The sequence below is a fragment of the Podarcis erhardii genome (genome assembly GCF_964252035.2).
Source record: "Podarcis erhardii genome assembly, chromosome: 16".
Taxonomy (NCBI): domain Eukaryota; kingdom Metazoa; phylum Chordata; class Lepidosauria; order Squamata; family Lacertidae; genus Podarcis; species Podarcis erhardii.
In genome coordinates this window covers 2,592,066-2,614,641 of record NC_138514.1, presented here as the reverse complement: position 1 = coordinate 2,614,641, position 22,576 = coordinate 2,592,066, and the positions used below count along the sequence as shown (strand labels likewise).

General features: G+C 42.1%; 1 protein-coding gene across 10 annotated transcripts in view; it reads left to right on the top strand.

Moving 5' to 3' along the window:
* Nucleotides 1–18,651: 18,651 nt before the first annotated feature.
* The window catches only part of BIN3 (bridging integrator 3), a 121,763-nt gene continuing 117,838 nt past the window's right edge, over nucleotides 18,652–22,576 (top strand). For 5 of the 10 annotated variants that reach the window (XM_081843960.1, XM_081843966.1, XM_081843949.1 and 2 more), the window contains exon 1: nucleotides 18,691–18,768. Coding sequence is in view for 2 of the 10 variants with exons in the window: in XM_081843948.1 (XP_081700074.1) it covers nucleotides 18,761–18,768 (8 nt within the window). In the remaining 8 variants the exon portion in view is untranslated. Of the gene's footprint in view, nucleotides 18,769–22,576 lie in introns of all 10 variants that reach the window. The other 5 variants (XM_081843948.1, XM_081843956.1, XM_081843963.1 and 2 more) reach the window with 5 other exon arrangements.

The window sequence follows — 22,576 nt, the reverse complement described above, 5'->3', positions numbered from 1 at the left end:
GAGATGCCTTTAAATTTCTTTTCCTCACACAGCAGCAGAGAAAGATTGGCTTGAAAGGGAGGACTTGTAAGGAAGATGTCTGGAGGCAAAAGGGTTGGTTGCCAGGTAGAATGAGTAGGAAGGGCTTCTGCTGCCAAAGCGTGAGCCAGAGTTGCTCTGCGGTTTGGGCGGGTGTATGTGTGTGGATGTACTTCATTTTCCAGTTACTCTTGCTTCACACTTAGAAATGTGAATGTGGGGAGGGGGAAGGAAAAATAGAGGGACTGGGGAGACTTTTACACATATTTTTCTGGGGGTTCTGGGGGCATTTACATCTCTAGCTAGGATTAAGGGTTTGGATAAAATGACAAACCATAGTTATAGTAAGACAAGATTAATTAGCCAACCATAAAGCATGCTTTCACACTATGAATATACCATCGTTAGTTACCTGGAGTAAGTTTGAATGTTCATACAAACCCTAATTAGCATTAAAAGCCATATCTTAGTGCTGTGTGTGAACATTGCCTATGTCTTTCTTCCTGACCCTAACTGTAGTACTTTCTATTGTTTCTTTTTATACACAGACCTAGATTACATCATTCTCAGATGGAGGGGAGAAGGTATGTCCCCTATCCCATCTGTTTCCCCCCAATTCAGAACAGTCCAGGCTCTCAAGAAACATACTTCTGACTGCTGGCTCCTATTAAGACACATTGGATTGTACTGCTCTATTAACATTCCTTGTTCAGGTCAAAAACTCTAGTCAGCTGTTGCCTTGCGGCAACTCTACAGCGATAGCAATTCGATAGGAAACCCATTTATATACACACACCTTATTATTTGCATATCAAACAGGATGGAAAACAGGATGAATACCTAACCAAGTGAATAACCATCTGAAAGATGGTATTAGTAAAGAAAAGTCAGAGCATATAATAATGAAACATGATCTAAGAGGCTGGGAAGCACAGGTATTGCTAAATCCAAATGGAGCTGGATTGACAAATAGCAGGAAGTTTTGGGGCCACCATATGCAGGTGATGGGAACAAAACTCAAGATAACCAAGAATGTCACAATACTTAATTAACACTTTGCTCTCATTTAAGTGAAGATGATAATGAGTCATAAGGATGGTTGATGCAAAAGTCTGAAGAACTGGAAGGTACAGTCATGGGATAAAGAAAGTACACCCTCTTTGAATTCTGTGGTTTAACATATGAAGACATAATAACAATCATCTGTTCCTTAGCAGGTCTTACAATTAGGTAAATACAACCTCAGATAAACAACAACAACACACAGCCTGGATAACACAAAATATTACACTGTGTCATGATTTATTTAACAAAAATTCAGCCAAAATGGGGAAGCCATGTGTGAAAAACTAAATATACGGTACCCTTCCTGTATTAAGAGGCTAACTGTATAAAGTTGTTTAAAATATCTAAACGACCTCATGTGTAAGCAAAACCTAACATTGCAACCTAAGAAGGTGTGCCTAACGATAAGGTCTGAGATATGGGATTGGTCAATCTTAGAAGGAGCTAAAACTGCCCTAAGCAAAATCCTGAGAATAAGCATACCTCATATTGATCTTCATGCTTTACTGCCGCTAACTCAATCAAATGGCCCTTACAAAGTTATTTTAGCCTTCCGTTCGCTGAGACTACCCTTATTAATAATAAGACAAAAATGGGAATTTATAAAAACAAAAATCATACCCACAAGGGTTTTTCGGACAGTATAGTAAAACCACTACTTGTGGAAAAAGTGAAAGAGATATTAGATTCAGAAACAAGCTCTACAAAATCACCAGACAAAGAGATGTTGCTTTCCCCACTGAGAACAGAGGAGATTGCCTGCAATCCACATCCAGGGACGAATTTGGGAGGCTCCAGAATATCCAACGATGAAAGCGCACTTATGAATTCATTTGACGAATTACAGTCACAAGAAAAGGAAAAAATAATAAATAAATTAGATAAATTAAGAGAGAAGATGTCCCAGGCCAAAAGCAAAATAGGAAACAAAGGAATGCAAACCAACAGGGCCAGTGGAGGCTCAATTGACCTTCTCAAATTCAGCCCACAGCCCCATAATAGGTCCATAAAAGCCAAGACAACGATACAGACAATCGTCTCGCCACCCCTACTAGTTAATCTGGAACCAGCTCTTCCTGCATCTGCTGAAATGGTTATACCTACTAAAGAACAGCAAAATAGAAACAAAATTTCGACACATTCCTCAATGCCTGACCTGGAATCATCATTATCGGACGGGAGAATCTCTAGCTGATGATTTGGAAGTTCAATCTGCTATCGATACGGACTGGACAGAAGACCCCTTGGGCCATATAAATAAGATGATATACCCACGGAAGGAAAATCTAATAATAGTTAAAACTTGTACCGACTCAATCTCTGCTCCCCTAGATGACAAGCTCCCTGATAAAACAAGGGATTTCAGAGAGGAGACTAGACCAAACCAGGACACTACACCTATAGGACCGGGCGAGCAGAGCATAATTACAAATAACTCAAGAGGCACACCTGCGCCAAAAGGAGAGAAGTCATTTACTATTAGCCAAAGGAAAATTACCGACTTCTTCAAATCTGACAATCCACCAAGAGCAGCGTTCCCCCCTTCCCCATTGTGACTACCCAAACCTCAGTCAAATTCTCCCCCGTTCTCTCTTTTAAGCTGGAACATAGCAGGTTGGAAGGGGAAAAAATCTGACCCGGACTTTGTAAAACTAATAAACTCACACCAAGTAATTCTCCTGCAGGAAACATGGGAAGAGGGGAGAGTAAATATTAATGGTTTTGATGCCATATCATTACCGGCATGTCCGTCTACTAAAGGAGACCGGCCTAGTGGAGGATTAGTTATAGCAATTTCCTTGAAAATACGGGCAAAACTCACGCTTGTAAATGCTTCCACCCTTGCAATTACAGCCCTGATTACGGGGAAAAACTTCGAACTTGCTATAACAAATGTTTATCTTCCTCCGGGAGGCAACATTGCAGACTTACACAATAAATGGGGAATCTTGGAGGAACATCTTATTCTTTGTCACTCCAAATACCCCAATGTACCCAATGTTATAGAGGGGATTTCAATGCTCGCATTGCAGCAAACTGGGAGTCCTTAATCAAAGCCAAATGGTGAATAACCCCAGAATTCATTAATGACCTCTCCCTCCATAATCAAAGACTTTCCAAAGATAAAAGGGTAAATGAAGCAGGAACCCTTCTTTACCAATTGGTACTACGTCTAAACTTAGTGATTCTAAACGGGAACTGCCCGCCTGACGTACCGGGTGAGTTCACACACATAAGCTCCTCTGCAAACAGTGTCCTGGATTATATGCTGGTATCTCATGATATATTCCCCAAATTTTCCCATTTTAAAGTTGAAAATATTCAACTGAGCGACCACCTACCATTGATCGCCACAATGATTATAGACTGGACCCCAGATGGAGACAGACATCCAACACAATTGATTACGAACTCAGTACTGCAAGTCAAAAGTGTAAAATGGTCCGAACTACAGGCTCAAAAGTTCTCAGCATATTTCCAACAAGGACTAAAACAAGCATATTCAGGCTTAATTGAGGATTATCATGATTATGACCAAACTCTAAGACTATTCTCGAATCTGTCGGAAGATCTAACGTCTTTTTTCTCTGTCCCGACGCATAAAATAAATCGAACACAAAGGAAGATAGGTGCATTGTGGTTCAACAGTGCTTGTAAACAGGCTAGACAACTTCTTGGTAACATCTACAAAGAGTACAAAGCCTCTGGGGCAACGGTCTTGCCAAAAGAATATTTCCAAGCAAAATCGGCCTACAAGCAAACTCAAAAGGGTGCCAGACTGGAATGGCAAGCGAATCAATGGCGGGCAATTATAGAAGCCTCATCATCACGGAACTCCAGACAATTTTGGCTCCTGGTAAACAAAAGAACTAAAAGATACCCTTTAACTATTATTCCCGCCCTGGTTTGGGAATCTTATTTAAAAAATTACTTTGCCACAACTGACTGTATCGTTAACACAAGAGACGAATTTCAAGAGCAGCTTCCCCTCTGGCCCCCCACCAATCCGGAAGACATCCATGATTTGATCGTCAAACTCAAAACAGGGAAAGCGCCTGGGCCAGACCTGATCCCGGCAGAAGCTATAAAATACCACGCGGACTGGTGGGCCAAGGTCCTGGCAACCATCTTCGATGCAGTTAACAACTCTGGAATGATCCCAGAAGTATGGAAGGACGCTGTTATCGTTCCAATCCACAAAAAGGGCTCACCAGACGACCCGGGGAATTACAGAAACATCAGTCTGCTCTCAATAGTGGGGAAACTGTATGCCCGCTTCCTGTCGAACAGACTTTTCCAATGGGCCGAAGAGAAAAAACTAATTGGGCCCGAACAAGCCAGATTCCGCCCAAAACAGTCAACAATTAATCATATTCTAATTTTACAGCATCTTGCCTGGAAATATTCCACCCCAAAGGGTGGCCAACTCTGTGTGGCATTCATTGACCTAAAGGCAGCATTCGATAGTATCCCCAGGAGCATCCTCTGGGAAAAACTCACCCGCTGGGGCATCGACAGAAGGCTTCTCTGGCTAATAATCAAACTCCATGAGAACTCAGCGGCTAGAGTGAGATTCACCCCGGAGGGTGATCTCACCAACTCAATTCCCATTAACAGAGGTGTCCGACAGGGTTGTATATTGGCTCCACTCCTGTTCAATTTGTTCATAAGTGACATGAGGACTCCCCTAATAGAGGCCCAAGAAAGGATTCACGCACCCCGCCTAGCACTTTATCGCTGCCCCTTGTTACTATATGCGGATGACGCAGTCATTCTTTCTTTTTCTAGAGTAGGTCTCAGGAGGGCCTTAAATTTTTTTTTAAAAAAATATTTATTAAAGTTTTTGAATACAATACATAAATAATAAACAACATTACTTATATCATGACATAGTTTCATCACTTCTTTGGACTCCCTCACGTCTCCCGCTCCCACTTACATCGTTATAAATTTTTTTTAAAGCAAATTATCATCTTGTTTAAAACCTTATATCCGCTCATTTAAATAAAATCTAGCAGTTCTCCAAAAAATTTATATTTTCCTTAATCTCACTTATCGTCAAAATCAAATCTAATTCAGTGGTGGACAATTATTTATGATCTAGCATCCTTCTTAACATTCAACCAAATTACAATATTTTTGTAGATAAATCTTAAATTTCTTCCAGTCTTCCTCAATCCTCTCTTCTCCCAGGTCTCGGATTCTGCCAGTCATCTCGGCCAATTGCATATAGTCCATCAGCTGCATCTGCCACTCTTCCAGTGTGGGTAGATCTTGAGTTTTCCAGTTCTTAGCGATGAGTATCCTTGCTGCCGTTGTTGCATACATAAAAAATATTCGGTCCTTCTTTAACACCTTCTGGCCGATCATACCCAGAAGGAAGGCTTCTGGTTTCTTAGTGAAGGTATACTTAAATACCTTTTTCAACTCATTATAAATCATTTCCCAGAAGGCCTTCACTTTAGGGCAGGTCCACCAAAGGTGAAAGAATGTTCCTTCATTTTCTTTACATTTCCAACATTTATTATCAGACAAATGGTATATTTTGGCAAGTTTAACTGGGGTCATGTACCATCTATATATCATTTTCATTACATTTTCCTTCAGAGCATTACATGCAGTGAAGTTCAGCCCAGTGGTCCACAACCTTTCCCAGTCCTCAAACATAATGTTATGCCCAATGTCCTGTGCCCACTTTATCATAGCCGATTTAACCATTTCGTCTTGTGTATTCCATTTTAACAGCAAGTTATACATTCTTGATAATACCTTAGTCTTTGGTTCTAACAATTCTGTTTCCAACTTCGATTTCTCCACCTGGAACCCTAACTTTTTGTCATTTTTAAAAACTTCTTTAATCTGAGCGTAATGTAACCAGTCTCACACTTTATCCTTCATTTTCTCCAAACTCTGCAATTTCCAATTGTCTCCATCTTTTTCTAATATTTCCCAATATTTTGGCCATTTGGCCTCCATATTGGGTCTTTTTCAGGCCTTAGCTTCCAGAGGAGAAAGCCACCTTGGAGTTTTGTTTTCCAATAAGTCTTTATATTTTGTCCAGACATTAAACACTGCTTTTCTAACAATATGGTTCTTAAAGGCCTTATTGATCTTAACTTTGTCGTACCATAGGTATGCATGCCAACCAAAAGCATTATTAAAACCTTCCAAATCCAGTACATCAGTGTTTTCAAGAAGTAGCCAATCTTTTAGCCAGCAGAAAGCTGCGGCCTCATAGTACAACTTTAAGTCTGGCAGGGCAAAGCCCCCTCTTTCTTTCGCATCAGTTAATATCTTAAACTTAATTCTGGGCTTTTTGCCCTGCCAGACAAACTTAGAGATATCTCTCTGCCACTTCCGGAAGCACTCCGTCTTGTCCACAATCTGTAGTGTTTGAAACAAAAACAACATTTTTGGCAATACATTCATCTTAATAGCAGCAATTCGGCCTAACAAAGAAAGTTTCAATTTTGTCCAACTGTCTAAGTCTCTCTTAATTTCTGACCAACATTTTTCATAGTTATCCTTAAATAGACTCAGATTTTTTGCTGTTATATTTACCCCTAGGTACTTTACTTTTTTAACCACATTCAATTCTGTCTCTCTCTGAAACCGTTCTGACTCTGTATCTGTCAAGTTTTTTTCCAACACCTTGGTTTTCTGTTTGTTTAATTTAAATCCCGCCACCCGACCAAAGTCTCGAATCAATTGTAATACTCTTTTCGTACTAGATTCTGGCTCCTGCAGAGTCAAAACTAGGTCATCTGCAAAAGCTTTAAGTTTATATTGTTTCGCTCCGACCTGAATTCCTTCCACCAACCGGTCCCCTCTAATCATATTCAAGAGCACCTCCAGAACCGAAATAAATAGCAAAGGGGAAATAGGGCAGCCTTGTCGTGTTCCTTTTTCGATTTTAAACTCTTCTGTAACCACATTGTTAACTATCAATTTAGCCTTTTGTTCTGAGTATATTGCATCAATCCCATTCTCAAAACCCCGTCCCACTCCCATTTCTTTTAGATTTCCCTTCATAAATTTCCAGGAAATATTGTCAAAGGCCTTCTCCGCATCTATAAAAATTAACACTGCTTTTGTATTTATGTCTGTTTGCAAAAGTTCCAAAATGTCAATAATGTTCCTTGTATTAGCAAACAAGTGTCTACCTGGGAGAAAGCCTGCCTGGTCCTTGTGAATTACTTCATTTAAAACTTTTTTAAATCTACTTGCCAAAATGTCTGCAAATATTTTGTAATCCACATTTAAAAGAGAGATGGGACGATAGTTCTTAAGTTGTGTCTTTTCAACTTCTGATTTTGGTATCAATGTGATAAAGGCTTCCTTCCACGATTCCGGCGCCCTCTTCCCCTCCATAATTTCATTGCTAACCTCCATCAGTGGTTGTATCAAATAGTCTTTTAATGTCTTATAGTACTTGGAGGTCAGCCCATCTGGCCCTGGAGATTTGCCCAGTTGCATGTTCTGAATGGCTTGTTCAATCTCTTGTCGTGTTATTTTACTGTTCAGGAGTGATCTATTTTCTTGTGACAGTTTTTTAAGTCCATTTTTTCCCAAAAATTGTTTAATCTCAACCTCATCCTGCGGCCCTTGAGTGTATAATTTTTTGAAATATTTCTGAAAACATTTTCTAATCTCCGCGGGGTTCTGAATGTTTCTTCCTTCAAATTCCAAATTTGTAACTGTGTTTAATTTTTGTCTCTTCTTCAACTGCCACGCTAGCAGTTTCCCACATTTATTTGCCGATTCAAAGGTTTTTTGTTTCATTAGTTTAATCTTCCACTCTATTTCCTGATTTATCAGTTTAGAGTATTGTGCTTGGTGAATACAAAATAAAAAAATTCCTTCCAGTAGCACCTTAAAGACCAACTGAGTTAGTTCTAGGTATGAGCTTTCGTGTGCATGCACACTTCTTCAGATATCTGAAGAAGTGTGCATGCACACGAAAGCTCATACCTAGAACTAACTCAGTTGGTCTTTAAGGTGCTACTGGAAGGAATTTTTTTATTTTGTTTTGACCATGGCAGACCAACACGGCTACCTATCTGTAACTGTGCTTGGTGAAGTTTGATTTCTCTCAGAATCGGCTGTGACTTCGGATTTAATCTTAACTTCTTCTCTAATTCTTTAATTTTCTCCAAAATCTTATCTTTCCTCTCATTTTGTATCCTTTTCTTTACAGCATTCTGTTGTATCAAGAACCCCCTCATCACGGCTTTGCTTGCATCCCAAATAGTTATTTTTTCCACCGTAGTGTTCATATTTATCTCAAAGTAGTCCTTCAAAGCTTTTTGGGCCTTCTTAATAATCTCCTGATCTCTAAACAAATTGTCATTCATCTTCCATCTAAAGGAACCGGTTGGTAATAGTGTCATATCCATTTTCAGTGCATTATGGTCGGAGCAGGTCTTTGGGCAGATTTCCACCTTTCTGACCTTGGGTGCCAGACCTCTGGTTATCCATATTTGGTCGATTCTTGTCCAAGTCAGCTGGGCTTCAGAGAAAAATGTTCCTTCTCTTCCCAAGGGGTTCTTCATTCTCCAAATATCAATCCAATCCATATTGTCTGTCATTTCAAAAAAGGTCTTTGGTAGTCTTCCATCTTTTGTGACGTTTTGGCTTTGTGACTTATCCATGTTAGTTGATACGACCCCATTCATATCTCCCATCATAATGATGTTGTTGTAGTCCAGATAGTCCAGCATGGTCTCATGCAACTTCTTATAAAATTCCGATTTCCCTTCATTTGGGGCGTAAATTCCTAATATCAGGATTTTCTCTCCTTGGTGTTGTATTTCGATTGCCAAGATTCTTCCATGTTCATCTTTAAATAGAAATTTAGGTGAGAGGCTCTCTTTTGCATATATGACCACACCTCTCTTCTTTACTATGTCCGAAGATATGAATTCCTGGCCAAGCCTTTTATTTATTAATACTTTTCTGTGGAGCCTAGTCACATGTGTTTCTTGTAAACAAATAATGTCCAATTGTTCCTTTTTTAATATGTGAAAAATTTTCCTCCTTTTTTCCGGGATGTTGCAGCCATTTATATTCCAGCTCAAAAGTTGCAGAGACATCCTGAATAAATCTGGTTATTTTCCTTGGGGTGGTACTTTGTTCTCCGGGTCTTCAGGGTCCGAGGGTGCAGGTACCCCTGGTGGTTCAGGCTCCGAGGGTAGTTCAAGTCCTTTGTGAAGGTCCTCTCCGTAAGCAGTCAGGAACTTATCTCTGTCTTCCAGTGCTCTGATTTTAATCTTCTTCCCTCTAAAAGTGAAAGATAATCCTTGGGGAAAATCCCACCTGAAGATGATTGAGTTTCTCCTCAACAATCTTACTAGCTCCAAATAATCAGATCTAAGGTCCAACAGTTGTTTAGGAATATCCTTGTAAATTTCAATTCTTTTGTCCAAAATGTCCAGTGACTTTCCGTAATGCAGGCCCAAAATCTTGTCCCTTTCCTCCTTTGATCTCAATGTTATCAAACAGTCTCTGGGCTTCTCTTTCTTTATAAGTCTTCCAAGCCTGAAAGCTGATACGATTTTAAAGTCTTTTTCCTCTAGATTCCAAAACTTGGAAAATTCTTTAGTCAGAAACTCAGCTAGGTTGCCTTCTTCCACTTCTGGTACCGACCTTATCCTTAAGTTGGTCTCCCTGTTCCGCAGTTCTATCATAGAAAGATAGGTCTGATGTTCACCTACTTGTTTACTGAGTGGTCTTACCTCTTTTTCTAACTCTCCCAATCTTTGGCTGGTATCCTCAGCCAATTTCTGATTTTCACCTGCAGCCTCCTTCAGTTCTCCAATTGCTTGTGCATTCTGTGCAACTTGTCCAGTTAGTCTATTTAAACATTCTGTATTTTGATCAATTTTAGCTGTTTGCTGATCAACTTTTCTATCCAAAGACTCCAATTTTTCAAAAATTTTCTCTAAAATAGAGCCAGTTGCTCCTGAGGCCATATCTTCCAATTGTAATTCCTCAGTTTCTCCCTCCCCTGCCCGTGGCAGGGAAGCAGCTTCTTCCTCAGAAGGCAAAGTAGGCACAGATGATCTGCGTGCCTGTGAGGCTGCGGTTAAGGTTGTTAGAGTTGTTTGTCTGGTTTTTGGTCCCTTTTTTTTTTGCGCCACTCATTCCAAAGTTATCTAAAAGTCAAGGTCAAGCTGAGTTGTTCCTATGAGAAAACAGCGGCCCAGATGGTAACAGTCAAACAGGAGGCCGGGAAAAAGAAAGTAAAACAATGTCACTGCTTTAAATCCCAAATCCTCTAGGGGGAGCTTAAAATGTCTTTAGGGAAGAGATCAATTCCAATAAAATTAATAAAATCTAAATCAATGTCCAGGAACCTTCACTAAGATAGGTTTTAGCAGAGTTAGTATTTAAAAAGCCACAATGTTTCAGACAGTGCTTACTGGAATTCCGAAAGGTACTTCAAAGTAGCAAGTCCAAACTCCCTCAGATTGTTTCAAAGTTTAGGTTCAAAGTATCCAAATCTGCAGGCTGACTGCTCAGCTGCTCAGGCAGTTCCAGCTCCTGGGTTTCTTACTTAAATTGTAATCCAAATAGAAGAAAGGTATCACAGTCCCAATAGAAGTCATAACATCAATTACTTAGAGTCCTTAATCTGCTTAAAAGTAATTTCAGTGGGTGCCCAGATCAGTTAGGTTGAAAGTTCGCTCTTTGCCTCCACTCCTCCAGCTCTTTACTTTGAGGTTCAGTGTCAGTGGAAGACGGACTTCCTGTTTTTCGAACGCCGCTTTCAGCCAAATTCGTTATTTTTAGATCTTAAAATTTTGTAAAGTCCTTATTACTCACGGGTTGTTACTTTCCGAATCAGAGGTTTCAGGAAGAAAGGTCAGCGCTCACCGGCAGCAGCAACGCGGCTTCGCTCCGTTGATTGTGAAACGACCCACAGCGCCGCTACCCCCTCCGCGATCCGGAGCTCCTTACGGGGTCCCTTCAACGTTTCGGGGGCCGCTCCTGACGCCCACCGGGTCCCGAGACCACAAGCTTCTGCCGCCTGTGGTTTTTCAAAGTGGGTCTCCGCTTCGCCGCAGCGGACGACCCGTTCTCAACGGAGCTTCCCTCTCCCGGTTAGAAGAGGGCAGGCATTACCGTTCGCGCCGCCTCCGGAAGTCATTTTTGGATCATACTGTAACGCAAATTCCCTTACAATTAATTATGGAAAATCTAAGATCCTGATATTCTCAAAGAGCCAGAAACTCCATAATTGGAGAATTGATGGGAGAGCCATCGAACAAGTCTATAGATTCCAATATTTGGGAGTTTGGTTACAACATAACCTCAGATGGAAGGCCCATGTAGCCTATGTTACAAATAGAGCCAAAGCTATCTCCTTGGCGATCTTGCGATTCTTCTTCACCGATGGGGCCCTTCGGCGTTGAAAGTCTTCAAGGCCAAGGTGATCCCGACAATTGCTTATGCCATCTCAATTTGGGGGACTTTTGCCAACCTATCTCACCTGGAGGTCATTCAAAATCAATTTTTAAGAGGGATATTGAAACTGCCCAACTGTGTAAGTAATACAGCGTTACGCATGGAACTTAATATTGTATCCCTGGAAAATGCTCTGTGGAAACACATACTTTGTCACTGGCTATCTCTATGGCACAATCTCCCAAACCTGTACTTGATACAATGTATGTGGAGAGATGATTTCCAGAGCCCATGGGTAAAAAACTTACAGCTGAAAATTACGGCAGTGGGAATCTCCCCATCCAAATTACTAGAGCAGGACATAGTCCCAGCTAAAAGAATAATCTGTAAGCTAGAGGAGATGGACTTGCAGCAGAAAATGGTTTTGGGCAATGGTACCTGCTCACCTCTAAATCTTGGTTTATTACCCCTCTTAAGGCTCCCAAACTATTTGAATTCCTTAACTTCCTCAGCTCATAGATATGCCTTTGTAAAGGCAAGATTCAACACCTTTCCATCGAACGTGCTGAGAAATAGATTCTCCAATGGACAGATATCGCTCTTATGTGATTGTAATTGTGGGGCACCGGAATCGTTGCATCACATAATTTTTGACTGTGCTTTTCACTTACCGGCCAGGAGCAAGTTTCTTGCTCAATATCTTAAGGGAATTGCCGATGATACGATTGAAGCCAAACTGAGATATCTACTAATTGATGATGACCCCCTAAGATCACTCATGGTCACCAGATTCTTGATCAGCGTCCTATCCCAAAAGAAGAGAAACAGTCTCCTGTGTGGTTTGGATAACCCCTTTAAACCATGACCTATGTTTTAGGTGACATCACCATTGTTTTAATCCATGATCTATGTTTTAGGTGACATCACCATTGTTTTAAACCATGATCTATGTTTTAGGCGATATCACCATTGATATCCTTGATTAATTTATGAGCAGAGGGCGATGTATAGGTTACAAATTTATTGTAATGTATGATGGTGGTCTTTGTCCTTGCTTTGCTTCGGCTCTTGTTTGTCTTTTGTAAGTTTTGGCGATTTTAAATTTGGAGGTTTATGTATAATATGTTGGTATGGGAAACTGTCGTGTAACGGGCCAATGGCCGTAATAAAGATCAATCCAATCCAATCCAATCCATTTATTTTCAGAAATTGATCAATGTCCATTTTTTTCTGCTTCTCCTGTGTATAAAGTTGTTTAAAATATCTCTGAAAACACTTCCTAATCTCCACTGGGTTCTGTATATTCTTTCCTTCCACTTCCAAATTTGTAATAGTATTTAGTTTTTGTCTTTTTTTTCATTTGCCAGGCCAATAATTTTCTACACTTATTTGCTGATTCAAATGTCTTTTGCCTCATCTGTTTGATCTTCCATTCTATTTCCTGATTCATCAGCTTTGTATATTGTACTTGGTATAACTTTATCTCTTTCAGAATCTCCTGTGACTTTGGTTTTGCTCTCAGTTTCTTCTCTCCTTCCTCTATTTTCCCCAGGATTTTATCCTTTTTTTCATTCTGAGTTCTCTTCTTAATTGCATTCTGTTGTATTAGGAATCCCCTCATAACCGCTTTGCTTGCGTCCCAAATTACTCTTTTGTCCACTGTAGTATTCATATTTATCTCAAAATAGTCTCTTAGAGTTTTTTGGGCCTTCTTGGTCACCTCTTCATTCCTAAACAAAGTATCATTCATCCTCCATCTAAAGGAACCAGCTAGCATCAATTTCATTTCCATCTTCACAGCATTATGGTCAGAACAAGTTTTGGGGCAGATCTCCACTTTGCTGATCTTCGGAGCCAATCCCCTAGTCACCCAAATTTGATCAATTCTTGTCCATGTCATTTTAGCCTCGGAGAAGAAAGTTCCCTCTCTTCCCATCGGGTTCTTCACTCTCCAAATATCAACTAAATCCATATTATCAGTCATGTCAAAGGAAGTTTTAGGTAGTCTACCATCTTTATTGACTACCTGTCTCTGTGCCTTGTCCATATTTGTAGACACTACTCCATTCATATCTCCCATCAAAATCATGTTATAGTCCATATAATCCATCAAAGTCTCATGTAGCTTTTTAAAGAACTCCGATTTACCTTCATTTGGTGCGTAAATACCTACAATTAGGAATTTCTCTCCTTGTGATTGAATTTCAATTGCAATAAATCTTCCTTGGTCATCTTTAAATATGAATTTCGGTGATAGGCTCTCCTTTGCATAGAGGACCACTCCTCTTTTTTTAACTTTATCTGATGAAATAAATTCTTGGCCCAATCTTTTATTACTCAATATCTTCCTATGTAGCCTTATCACATGTGTTTCTTGTAAACAAATCAAGTCCAAATGTTCTTTTTTCAATAAATGAAAGACTCTCCGCCTTTTTTCCGGGGAGTTCAGTCCATTGACATTCCAGCTCGAAACCTGCAACGCCATCATGTATTTACGCTGATGTTCCTCCAACTGCACCCAGTGCTTGCTCTTCTTCTGTTGGTGGTGATGGTGGCACGTTCACTGGGAGATCCAGTCCAAAGGATAATGTTGATATATCCAGTATTCCCCTATTTGGTGATCCTCTATCCAATGCTCTTTGCTCTGGTCCTCTATCTGGTGATCTTCTATCCGTTGCTCTTGACTCTTTTCCAAGTCCTTTCTGCAGATCTTCTTCGTATTTATCCAAAAGCTTTACTTTATCTTCTACTGATCTTATTTTTATTTTCCTTCCTTTGAAGCTGAAAGATAGACCTTGGGGAAACTCCCACCTAAAGATAATTTTGTTCCTTCTCAGCAGGGCAACCAGATCTCTGTAGTTAGACCTTAGATCCAAAAGATATTTCGGGACGTCTTTAAAAATTTCCACTCTTGACCGTTGTACTTCTAGGTTCTTCTGATAATGCCAGCCCAAAATTCTATCTCTTCTTTAGTTCGAAGGGTGATCAAACAGTCTCTTATTCTATTCTTCTCTTTTTTCCCTCCTCTTCCAAGTCTAAAGGCCCTCACAATTCTAAACTCTTCTTGGCCCAAGTCCAGGTCCCAAAAGTCAGCAAATTCCTGTGTGAGAAAATCTGTCAAACTTCCCTTCTCAAATTCAGGTAGGGCTCTAATCCTCAGATTCGTCTGCTTTTCTTTAAGTTCAATCATAGCAAGTGTCAACTTGTGTTCCTCAATTTGCCTTTGTAGCGCTGGGACTCTCTCTGCCTCAAGTTCTGTTACTTTACATTCAGCAGCAACAGCTTTCTCCCTGGCTTATCAAAATAGATTCCTGTATCAATTTTTAGATAGCTTCTGTGTTGATATTCACCTTTTGTCCCAGATTATTTATACTTTCTGTATTTAAGTCAATTTTAGTAGTTGCAGCAACCACTTGCACACTTATCGCGTCTGTTTTTTTGTTAAGCTGTTCAAATGAATCATTTATCTTACTTAATGCAATCACCAAGGCTTCTTCTGTCGACATTCCTCTTGATTTTGAGTGAACTGATATGGAAGCAGCCGCAGAAGGAGCAGGGAGACCTGATGTTGAGCCTCTCCTAGGTTGCTGCAAAGTCCTCCCAGACCTTAATGTTTTTTCTGTGGTTTGCTGGTCTGTTTTTTCCTTTCCATTTGCCATAACACTTACAAATTCAAGGTCAGTCCCAGAGTCTCACAGTTTTTTATCTTACAGCTGGAAATTCCCCTAGCCCAGCTCAAAAAACAACCAATTTCAGAAGCTTCCACTAGGGAGAAACAGTTTCTATTTATATTAATCAATATATCAATCAATAGTGTCCTCTTTTAAGCACAGTTCAAGAAATCCAAAGTTAGTATCAACTTTCAGTTACTTTTACTCCTTTTTAAAAAACAACCAGAGACAGTAGAAACAATGTATTTCTCTTGTAGCCAACTGTCAATAAACGTTCTAGGCGCTGTCAGTGTATAATCCAAAAGACGTCAGTCCTGCTAGCAGCCCGTTTCCAGGGTCTGAGTGGCGGTATTTTAACACTCTTCACTCTCTCCTGCAGGCATATTTAGTCCACAACTTCCCCCCTCTTCTCCTGCCTCCAAGGGGGGGGGGACTTAATGTTCTTTACAGATGGAAATTCAGTCTTTTACAATAGGTTTTCCAAGACTTCAGCTTGCAGCCTCATTGCTTCAGTCTATTTACAAAAGGGGAAGGCGGACTTCCTGTATTAAACCTCCCCGTTACAATGCCAAATTAAACTTTAAAAAATCCAGTTCTCCCACCTCAGCTCTACTCACGGGTAGTTACTTTAAAGCCAAATTGTCCACAGGAAAAAGTCAGTACTCTCCGGCAACAGCTATGCGGCTTCGCTTCGTGGAAGAAGCAGTTGATTCGAAGCACCGCACCGCTCACCTCACGTCGCTCTGGACCCCCGAAACCGGGTTTCCCCGCGAGTAAGGCAGGCGCAAAAGGTGCCCGCCGAATCCCACACTCACAGGCTTCTCCCACCTGTGATTTTTTGCGGGTCTCCGCCTTCGCCGTGGTGGCCAGACCCAATTCCCACAGGGCAAATTCCTCCCGATCAGAGGAATTCCGCCATTACCGGAGGCGCCAACCCGGAAGTCCCGAAGACACTTCCGGGTCACGTGGCCAGCGTGACTAAGCTGTATCTGGCGAGCCAGCACCAGTGCCGCACACGGAAACGCCGTTTACCTTCCCGCTAGAAAGCGGTCCCTATTTATCTACTTGCACTTAGGGGTGCTTTCGAACTGCTAGGTAGGCAGGAGCTGGGACCGAATGACGGGAGCTCACCCCGCCGCGGGGATTCAAACCACCGACCTTTCGATCGGCAGGTCCTAGGCTCTGTGGTTTAACCCACAGCGCCACCCGCATCTGGGTGCTGCTAATCAAATGCTAATCAAATGCTAATCCAGGTGCTGCTAATCAAATGCCCTTGCTTAATCGATCATAAGCAAGTGTGACCACCTCTATAAAAGCCTGGTCTGGAGCATTCGTGTATTTTAACACAATGCTAAGGAAGAAAGCCATCAGTAATGCTCTTAGAGAAGCAACTGTTGTTGCCCATGAAACTGAGAAGGGTCATAAGGCCATCTCCAACCAATTCAATACAGTGAGAAAGATTATTCAAAAGTGGAAATATTCAAGACACTCTTCTCTCTAAAAAGAACATGACAGCATGGCTTTGATTTGCAAAGTTGCATCTGAACAAACCACAGTACATCTGGAATAATGTATTTTGGACAGACAAGACCAAAATGGACATGCTTGGCCATAACACACAGCACCATGCTTGGTGAAAGCCAAACACAGTGTATCAGCACAAGCACCTCATACCAACCGTCAAGCACAGTGGTGGAAGGGTGATTATTTGGGTTTGTTTTGCAGTCACAGGACCTGGGAACCTTGCAGTTATTGAGTTGACCATGAACTCCTCTGCATACCAAAGTATTCTAGAGCCAAATGTGAGGCCATCTGCCAGAAAGCTGAAGCTTGGCTGAAATTATGTCATGCAACAGGACAATGATGCCAAGCACACTAACAAATCTACAACAGAATGGCTGAAAAAGAAAAGAATCAAGGTGTTGCAATGACCCAGTCAAAGTCGAGACCTCAAGTGAAAGATGGCAGGACCTTAAAGAGAGCCTTGCATAAACAGATGCCAGCAAACCTCAACAAACTGAAGCAACATTGTAAAGAGAAATGGGCCAAAATTCCTCAACCACAATGTGAGAGACTGATAAAAGTCATACAGAAAGCAATTACAAGTTACTGCTGGTACAGGTGGTTCTACAAGCTATTGAATCATAAGATTTACTTTATGTTTTTCACACATGGCTTCTCCATTTTGGCTTTATTTCTGTTAAATAAATCATGGTATGGAGTGAAATGTCATATGTTGTTCTTCATCTGAGGTTGTATTTGCCTAATATTAAGACCCACTAAGGAGCAGATGATTGTAACATGTAAAACATGGGTAGGCAAACTAAGGCCCAGGGGCCGGATCTGGCCCAATCGCCTTCTAAATCTGGTCCGCGGATGGTCCAGGAATCAGTGTGTTATTACATGAGTAGAATGTATCCTTTTATTTAAAATGCATCTCTGTGTTATTTGTGGGGCATAGGAATTTGTTCATCCCCCCAAAAAAAAATTATAGTCTGGCCCCCCAAAAGGTCTGAGGAAGAGTTTCGATTTGGATTTGATATCCCGCTTTATCCCTACCCGAAGGAGTCTCAAAGTGGCTCACATTCTCCTTTCCCTTCCTCCCCCACAACAAACACTCTGTGAGGTGAGTGGGGCTGAGAGACTTCAGAGAAGTGTGACTGGCCCAAGATCACCCAGCAGCTGCAGGTGGAGGAGCGGAGACGCGAACCCGGTTCCCCAGATTACGAGTCCACCGCTCTTAACCACTACACCACACTGGCACTACACACACTGAGGAACAGTGGACCGGCCCCCGGCTGAAAAAGTTTGCTGACACCCGATGTAAAACCACAGAATTCAAAGAGGGTGTACAGTGGTACCTCAGGTTACAGACGCTTCAGGTTACAGACTCTGCTAACCCAGAGATAGTGCTTCAGGTTAAGAACTTTGCTTCAGGATGAGAACAGAAATCGTGCTCTGGCGGCAGCAAGAGGCCCCATTAGCTAAAGCGGTGCTTCAGGTTAAGAACAGTTTCTGGTTAAGAACGGACCTCCGGAGCGAATTAAGTACTTAACTCGAGGTACCACTGTACTTTCTTTTCCCCATGACTGCATATTTGAATCTGAGGTGAAGTTCAAAGCTCTCTGTGCAATGCAATTCTCCTTTTACAATTTAGTCCTGTGCCTTTTTCTACTTATGACTTTATTTAATATTACATATATCTACACAATATTGTATAATACAAGTTTTTACAAAATAGAAATTACTTATAGACCCTCCCCCCGCCCAGCCTCTTCTCTGTCGATTCCTCAGAGGATGCGTGTGCGCGTGCGCGTGCAAGGAGCCCCTCCCGCAGCCCCCGGCCAGCCCAGCGGGCCGGAGGGCGACAGGCGGGCCAGGCTGCCGGAGAGGAGCCTCCGGAGAAGGGGCGGGCGCGCCCTCCCTTCTCGGCCCCCTCGGGACGCCCCGCCCCCGACGAGCGAGGCAGGCCCCGCCCCCGCCCCGCCTCGCGCGAGACGTCATCCCGCCTCGCCGCCTGGCCCCGACCTCACATCCGGAAGCAGGACCGTGGGGAGAGCAGGCATTTCCGGGAGAGGCGCCGGACCAGAAGGGGGACCATGAGTTGGTGAGTTGTTTCTGCGGCCGGGCGGGAGGGGGTCCTCGCTCCGGCCCCTGAAGCCCCTTCGCTCCGTGCCGTTTCCTCATGCAGCCCGGTGCCTGTGGACCCTGCGGGGCTTCCAAGCGGCCCTCCGGACCCTCCGCGGGAGCCCCTTTCCTGCTCCTTATTGTCCCTGCTCCTTATCCGTTCTTTTTTTCAAAGCACGTGCTCGGGCAGCAGTTAGGGCTTCAAAGGGTGTGAAACTCATAGGCGTTAGATCTCCAAACTGTTATTAGACATCCGAGAGAAGTGAACCTTCATGTATTAATGGAGTGCATCTCTGATTACCCGTTGTTGGCAGGGCGGGGGGGCGGTGGAGACACTTCTGTTTCCACCCCTTGCTTCAGAGGAACATAGAAACGTAGGAAGTTGCCACATCTAGAATCAGGACATCGGTCTGTGTAGCAAAATATTCTTTACAATGACCAGCAGCAAATCTCCAGGATTTCAGAGAGGGGGCTCTCCTGGCCCTGCCTTGAACATCAGAGTTTCTGCATGCAAAGCAGGTGTTTTATCACTGAGCTGTGGTCTCTTCCTTGAGGTTTTTTTTTTTTTGGTTGGTCACTGAGGGAAGTAGGATATTAATAATAATAATTTTATTGTTCATATCCTACCCACTGCCTGGTCTGTCCCAGTTGGGGGCTGCCTAAGTTCTTGCTTTTGTTTACTTCTTATAATTATATCCTGCTTTTCCGCCAATGCACTCAAAGCAAATTCCTCATAGCTGTCCTGTGATGTAGATCAAGCTAAAAGAGAATGAGTGACCCATGGTCACCCAGTGAGCTTCATGGCTTAATGGGTCTCCTCAGTCTTATTGTGACAACCGCTACACTGTGTTGGCTCTCCTAACATTTTGTTTTGTTATGCTCAAATTTTACTGGCACACGGGAGTTCCTGGTGGCCTTCCATCCAAGGGACTGATCAGGTTCATATACTGCTGGCATCAGTTAGTAGAATTGTAGCTGCAGATTCTGCAGGGAATTCACTCAACCTGCATCAAGTCCCTGCAGTAGGTTATTTAGAAGTTTTTCTCTGGCTTCAGAAGGCTGTACTAAAAGGACATTTTAGTCTGATCAAAGAATGCATATTTCCTCTTTATTAAAAATGCAACTGGTTCCAGGGAACAAGCACTTCCTTTTGTCATTCCTTCATAATGCATGAACATCTGAAACCCATAGACCTTCGTAAAATTGTGTTGGTGTATTTTTTAAAAAGTAGCCATGTCAGTCTGTTACAGCAAAAGTTCTCAGAGACCGGTGGCATCTTGTGTGCATCGTTGTTGGTTTTTTTTTTTTTTTAAAAAAAAGAAGATAACACAGGTACCTTGTAGGCAAGGTCCTAGTATAGATGTTAGAAGTGGACAATGATGACTTTGTGTGTCTGAGGTGTAAGAAGTCTCACCTTGCATCAAAAAAAAAAATCATATTGGACCAATGAATGGTACTTTGTTTGCTCCACTGCCATCCACAAAACCTATCAGAGAAGAGAATGGAACCATTTCCTCCGTAAATACTCATGGAACAGGGTCTGTCTTCAGCTAATCCCATGGATCAGGGGACAAAACCACATTCTCCAAAAACTCTACAGAATTCGTAAATTGTTACTATTTTGTATTCTTTTTAAAATATAACTTGTTCTTCAATCCTGCTGCTTTTTCAACTCCACAATTCTTTCAGTTTCAGGCTCATAGTTGCTAGGATGCAGACTAAGGAGTTAGTGTAAAAATGCTTAATATTCTTTATTTCAACATTTGCTTTTTTCTACATTCCCAGACGTTTGTTCTGGAAGTTATTATGGAAGACATTTGTTCTGTTATGTTGTGCCATTTCAGAGTGATACCTTGTCTATGTTACAGCTCCACTAAAACCATCTTTCCCCCCTCTCAATAGAAGCAACCCTGGGCCTTTACTCTGGAATCAGTAAATGTTGAGAAGTTGCATAGCACAAAACAATTACAGTGGTGCCTCGCAAGACGAAAAGAATCCGTTCCACGAGTCTCTTCGTCTAGCGGTTTTTTCGTCTTGCGAAGCAAGCCCATTTACGGCTTAGCGGATTAGCGCTATTAGCGGCTTAGCAGATAAGCAGATAAGCGGCTTAGCGGCTTAGAAAAAGGGGGGGGGGAGGAAAAAAAACCCGCAGGAACTCGCAAGACATTTTCGTCTTGCGAAGCAAGCCCATAGGAAATTCGTTTTGCGAGGCACCTCCAAAACGGAAAACTCTTTCGTCTAGCGAGTTTTCCGTCTTGCGAGGCATTCGTCTTGCGGGGCACCACTGTATGTCAGTATGATCAAAATTGAAATACTTAGTGTAATAAGTAATTGTAGTGATTACTCTGGGGAAAAATAGATTAGATTTCAAACTAAAGCAAATTAGGAATGATCATTGGTTCAAACTTTGTGCATGGACTAAAGGTTTGTACCTGGATTCTACTTAGGAAAGCTTTGAACGTTAGCTGAGGAAGGCACCATGCTTCACTTACTTGGTTACCTTCCTAGTCAATTATAATTAAGTTCAAATCATTTCTGTACCGTTGGCAGCTGCTTAAAATCTTCAGGAGTAATTAAGAGAATGCTAATGTTTCTTTTGATCTAGAACGTAATACCAAACACAGGAAGGATGCTCTGGGCTTTTTTAAGCATATCCAGCACCATGATGCAAAGATCCCTCCGGCGCCCCCCCCCCGTGTTTCCCAGAGTTGTAGACCTTTTTTAAGGGGGGGGGACCCCAAAGTTGTTGACCTTTTTAAGGAAAGGTTCCCCAGAGTTCTTGACCTATTTTTAGGGAGCTGATACCATGCTTATATGTTATCTCTGCTTGGGAAAAGAAAACAGGTAACATAAACAAAGAACCAGTAAATAGTTAGGATGTAGCTTAACTGCATCAGAAAGGCATCCAGCCAATTTGGTTGCCAATAAATATTCCTGCAGACATTTCTGAGATCATGGTCTTTCCAACTAGTGGCTTTGTTAATTGTCTTACTTTAAATGTTGTGAGGATCCTATGCCCTTTTAAAATGTGGTTTTTGGGAGTGGAGGGTTATTACGGTTGTTTTATTTTGATTATGTATTTTGTGGTTTTATATTTTGATTTTATTCAGTGAAGCACCCCAAGACCTTGGGGTATAGGGCAATATATAAATTAAATTAATAATCCACATGCCTCTTTTTGTCCCTTTACACTGGCATGTTTTGCACCAGATTTCTTTCAACTAGCATCAGTAGATAAAACTGGAGGTGTGGGGGAGAGAGGTAAGCTGTGAGAGAAGAGAGACAGACATCCCCTTCCTTATCCTATGCCTTCCTGCAGCACTACTCAGAAGTAAATCTGACTCTGTATACAATGGGGCTTACTCTCAGGTGCATTTACATACAATTATCATTGCTGCAGAAATTATACCTTTGATGCTTTTAATTATTGCCTGCCCCAGGAAGGTGACCTTTGCAAAATGAAAGCGCAAGACTGCATTGCAAGATCAGAAATACCGAATATATAAGTGGTAGGCAAGGGGTGAAGGGTGGAGACAGATGGCTGGTGACGCACAAACTACCAATGCTTCATCCAGCCCACATCATAGAAATGCCCCCCCAGCCTCCACCCCTTTTAATTTCGTGGCAGCGCCCATAGAGCGGGGCACGCACACGACGCCCATAGGGAAGCGTACATGGCGTGGCAGGGGGTGCGATTGGCGGCGATCCTGCCCAGGCAAGAGGAGCTGCCCAGGAGGCAGCAAAAGAGGATGTGGGGCTGGGAGGGACGTAGTCCTTGGCTTCCCCCC